This window comes from Apis dorsata, unplaced genomic scaffold (genome assembly GCF_000469605.1).
Source record: "Apis dorsata unplaced genomic scaffold, Apis dorsata 1.3 scaffold_52, whole genome shotgun sequence".
Lineage (NCBI taxonomy): Eukaryota > Metazoa > Arthropoda > Insecta > Hymenoptera > Apidae > Apis > Apis dorsata.
The window spans coordinates 2194971-2200014 of record NW_006263353.1 but is presented as its reverse complement, the minus strand read 5'-3'; the positions used below and the strand labels follow the sequence as shown (position 1 = coordinate 2200014).

Sequence of the window (5044 nt, the reverse complement as noted above, 5' to 3'; positions counted from 1 at the left end):
CCTGAAAAACCCAGGTGGACCTGCCGCCTTTCTTCGACCACCACCTGCCTCTGCCAGCAACGGGTTCCTCGCAACAAGCCTCAACTCCTCCTCTCGGCACCGCTTTCCGTAAGATAGTCTCAGACAAGCAATAGCAGCAGCAGGCTGGTTGGCTGATTCGTTTCAAAACGAGAATGCGTAAGCCGTAATTCCACGCGATCGATAAAGAAAACGAAGCTTTCGATTCCAATGGCGTTTTGCGGAAAGCGGCGACCGGAAGTAGTGCCCGCACGGATGTAACGAAACGTGGACGATGTCTCGCGTGACGATTTAAGAAATTCTGATGATTCATTCTATGGTCTTTTTTTTCGTAAATTTTTCTTTCTTTTCAAAATTTTAAATTTTATTATTAATTTTATTAAAATAAAATTATAAAGAATTTTTTTAGTTCTTGTAATTGATAATGATATTCATTTTGAATATAGATTATATTTTTAAGTACAAACGAGGTTTAAGATAATTTTGTCTCATTTCCGGATATTAATGATTGAAATGTAATATAATTGAAATATAGAATGTAAGATTAGAATATAAAGATAACTCAATTTTTATAACTTTTAAAATATTATTCTTTCTTTTTTTTTTCTATTTTGAAGATGAGTTTCATCTAATTAAAAACATTTTATTTTATGTTTTTTTTTATATGATCATATGGAATTATTAATTCATATCATAAATTCAAATATATATATATATATATATATGTATGTACGTATGTATATATATATAGAGAGAGAGAGAAAATATGTATAGAATGATGGATCTTTTTATATAATTAAAAATACAATTTTTTAATTAAGTCATAATTATAATTAATGTGTTTGGATTGTGTAAAATAAAAAACATTATAAAAAATGACGATTATCAAACAAAAATAATTATTTAATAAAATTTAATAAAAGTTTTTTATGGAAAAATAAGAAATCGGAATAAAATTTCGTATTCAAAGTATTTAAAATAATACAATCAATCGTTAAACAGATTCATCAATTAATAGTAAGAGAAATGAAATGCTTCTATATTAAATATAACCTAACATTTTTCGAAAAGTAAAAAGAAAAGCCAAACAAGAAAAATAATATAATAATAGTAATTGTTATGCTCTTAGCTCTATTACTAGAGATTTCGCAAGCTCAAGAAATTTTCTTAATTATAAAAAAAATATGTAAAAAAATTGTAGCCACGTAACCCCATAAATACAAAAATACAAATGAGATAAAAGAAAGGAAAAAAACACTATAAGTGGAAGGAAAAAAAAATATTTTATCATGACAATATCGCATTTTTATCCTGATGGACAGATGCATTTTGTCTTGATGGACAAATGCATTCTATCTTAATATCATGAATTCAGTATCTTCATCACAAAGAAGAAACCTTGCAAGACATCGAGAAAAAGAGAGACAAAGAAAAGCATATGTTATACGACTTATATATATTATCTTCGAAGTCGAACCTACAGACCTCTACACGCTAAAAATTATACTACTATGTAGTCACTAGAGCTTCAACAATGATCGTTCGTGTTAATTTCGTTCAACAGGCAGGACTAACTACCTAAATAGTGCATGCGATTGTTTTTCATCAGCGGGAACAATGGTTACGATAATTTCTTTGGCGGAACATTTTTAGAGATGACGGAAATACACCGGGTCGGAATATAGTCGTAACTAACCTTTCAGCTCTGTGTCAGTCGGTCACGCACACGATCAGTTCGATTCTGTGCTTGACTTATCGGTAGAAATAAGAACGGTCATTAACGACGTTAATTTTATGGTTTTAAATGAAATAAGACTTTAAATTCATATAAAGAATTAAATATATATAAAATAAATTTTAAATGATATTATTTGACAGAATAAATAAATATACAATATATGTAATATGTAATATATGATTATCACTGGTAATATCAATATAATAGGAATTATTAAAATTTCCTGTCACGAAAAAATGTTTCATAGATCAGTTCCTGAATGATAGAAAATTTATAAAATTATAGAAACTTCTTTAACTTATAGAAACTGTTTTGAATAGTAAATTTAAAATAATATTGAATTTCTATTATTTCATCTTTCAACTACGGAAAGAAAAACAAATTATATATATCGATAAATATGAAGATAACTTTACATACGGTGTATTGCTTGTATCGATGTTTCTCCGTAACGTTTTTACTGCAATACAAAACGACCTTGACGAATAGAGACAAGATACTCGACAAAATAGCCTGGCAGTTGACTTTAGATATATGAAAAATGCGAACTTATTTATCGTTGCACAGTATATATGTTCCACACACTCATACGAAAGATAGTAACTGCACGATTTTCCTTATTAAAGTCCTCGTTTGCTCACTTTGAACGCGTAACGAGTATGAGTTGCTAGAGAAGCATTGACGTAGCAAGAAAGAATCGAGCGAAACGATCAAACAGATAACCCAAGAAAAGGAAAAGGTAATCTGACAGTATTTACAGTATCTATCAGATTAAAAAATAGCTGTATACAATATAGTAAATCACTTGCAAGTTGAGTGTAAAGAAAAAAAACATTTCCGGTGTTCTACGAGATACGAAATGCCCGCCGGAGGGCGTATCGATTCAGACAAAATATTTATGGGCAAATATATCGTTTTGGAGCGTATGCGAACATATCTAATAAAAACTATTCCGAGATTTATATTTTTCTATTAAGATATATCGAAGAATTAAGATGTATATGGATAATCAGTATTAATCGGGTGAAAAACGGTGAAGGAAATTTTTCCTACCGTATAGGGTAACACTCCCGCGTCGCTGTCATGCTTGAATGTCACCGTTGCTGTTTGTGAGCGGTTGAAAGCAGAGGCCACAATGATAGTATCAGACGCACGTATACACTGTGACACTGTAAAAGGCACACGCATGTATGCACGCACGCGCGCACTAAATACACTCGCGCGTACGTTAAGCAATCATCACCGCACGCGACATATACGAAACATACAACCTCACCCGTTGGTGGCGCGCGACAGACTGAGACGAAACGCGGCTCACTAGACTGGAAGGGGAGGTAGCCGCGTAGTGGGAAGAAGAGACAGTAGTGGGGGAGACCCGTCGCATAGGTGTATGCCACAAAGATGGGGCCCTGTATTTTCGCTTTACTGTGATACGGTCGATACGTGTTCTCTGTCGAGGAATCGATAAGATTTTAACTCTTCTCTTTATTTTTAACTATTTATATTTACACATAAGGAATCATAATGCTAATTACTAATGAAAAAATTATCTTAGAATATTATTGGAGCAAATGAAATGCCAGAGAATTAAAAATTAAAACAATTATATTATTTGCAATAAATAAGTTATAATTAATAGCGATATCTTAATAAATATTATTCATATTTTAGAAAATTTTCATAGATTTTTGCAATTAAAATCAATAGGAATCAATGAAGATATGAAACAGCTTGACTATTGTATCTAGCTAACGAGTTACTTTTCCCATTCGATGGAAAAGAGCGCAATATGCTTTGAATTGCGAATTTCATATCACGTAACCCGTGCACACTCACGTACATAATGATACTATCGATCGACATTAAATGTAAAACCTGTACAGCGTCTGTATTAATAAGTAAAATTGAATAGAATCATTGCATATTATTTGTATTTTGTTTATTTTGGTCAAAAATCAATGTAACTATCAAATTGTTTAAAAAAAAAGAAAAACGAATAAATTATTTTCATCGATATTATATGGAATCACACTGTATCCGTACATCCCTGGGTCCTACAGGGTTTAATATCGCGAAGGGTAGCCGAGAGGAAGGAAGATAGGGACGACCCTAAAGCGAGGGAGTGCTGATGCTAAAGCCGCGAGCACGAAGGGACCTTCAAATAAAAAAAAAGGTAGGACCTACTGAGCAAGCAAGTGAACAAGAGAGAGAGAGAAAAGGAAGGAGAATCCGGTCCCCCTTCTTTCGAGACCAGGGAAAGGCCGCACCCACGCAGTTCTTGAAGATCATGCTGGGTCCCCGCTGGCACAGCCCTGAGCATATAAGTAAACACACCAAAGTTCTAGTACTTGAACATGAGCGAACATTTTCCATGAGGTTGGATATCCGTGAAACACAAATGCTGGTCACTCATATAAGCGGAAAGCCTTTCAAGTCAACCATTGGAAATAATAAATACAAAGAATTTGGATTGGAAATTATTATGAAAAATATAAAATTCTAAATTGATAGTTTTTAACAATGCAAGATGTGTGAATAATGTAAAACATATAAAAAAACAAATGAAACATACCGTATATGATATACGAATTTGATCATTGTACTCTGATCGCACGATACTTGCACAATATCGACGAAGTTGCGCTATGTTTTCGCTGTGCAATCTTCAATCTTCACCTTGTCTTTAAAGTGAATTCTCATTTGCCAGTAGTATAACGGTTATATATTATAACAATACTCGAATGTAAGATAATCAGAATGCACATGCTTGGCCAGCAAGTTGGTCGCTTAGGTTAAGCCAAAGTCAACACGTGGCAACATCGCGTTACAGCTGTCATACGCGTCACGCACCGAGTCAAAGCTCAACTTATTCTACATAAGTATTTTATAAGTTAGTCGAGAGATCTGTCTCTTATGACACAACACGAAACAACTAGCTGGAAAGAAATTGCACATTGTACGACTTTTGATCTGTAGAAAAAATCATTTCTCCGTTAAAGGATAGCATTGTACGGCCAGGGTTCTACTGGCTCCGTGTCGGACTACCTAGCGTTACCTCGCAACATTCTCATGCCATCAACTTCCCTCTCCCGAAATCCCAGACGGGAAAGTGAGTTTCGGAATATGATTGTTAATTTTACGTAACATACAGCTTGCTTGCTTGCTAGGAACAAGTTCTCCCTCCTGCTTTTATTCAGATTTCCATTCCTTATCCAATTTGAATTTTCATGTCATTAGTTTTCCAATAAAAAAAAATTATTTCTTAAATTTGCTGTTCTAATTCTCACG

At 33.5% G+C, this 5044-nt stretch overlaps 1 protein-coding gene and 1 long non-coding RNA gene across 4 annotated transcripts in view; one reads left to right on the top strand and one right to left on the bottom strand.

Annotated features, from left to right (window-relative positions):
- The window catches only part of LOC102674422 (RING finger protein 44), a 34268-nt gene that overhangs the window by 26134 nt on the left and 3090 nt on the right, over nucleotides 1–5044 (bottom strand). The window contains exon 1 of one of the 3 annotated variants that reach the window (XM_006609234.2): nucleotides 2810–3149. The exons of the other annotated variants lie outside the window; for them this stretch is intronic. Coding sequence (XP_006609297.1) covers nucleotides 2810–2841 — 32 coding nt within the window. The 5' untranslated portion in view covers nucleotides 2842–3149. Of the gene's footprint in view, nucleotides 1–2809; nucleotides 3150–5044 lie in introns of those variants that run through there. 3 annotated transcript variants of the gene reach the window in all.
- Nucleotides 723–5044, top strand: part of LOC102675434 — a 21724-nt gene continuing 17402 nt past the window's right edge. Inside the window, exon 1 of the long non-coding RNA XR_420786.2 lies at nucleotides 723–743. This is a non-coding gene — a long non-coding RNA (uncharacterized LOC102675434). The remainder of the gene's footprint in view (nucleotides 744–5044) is intronic.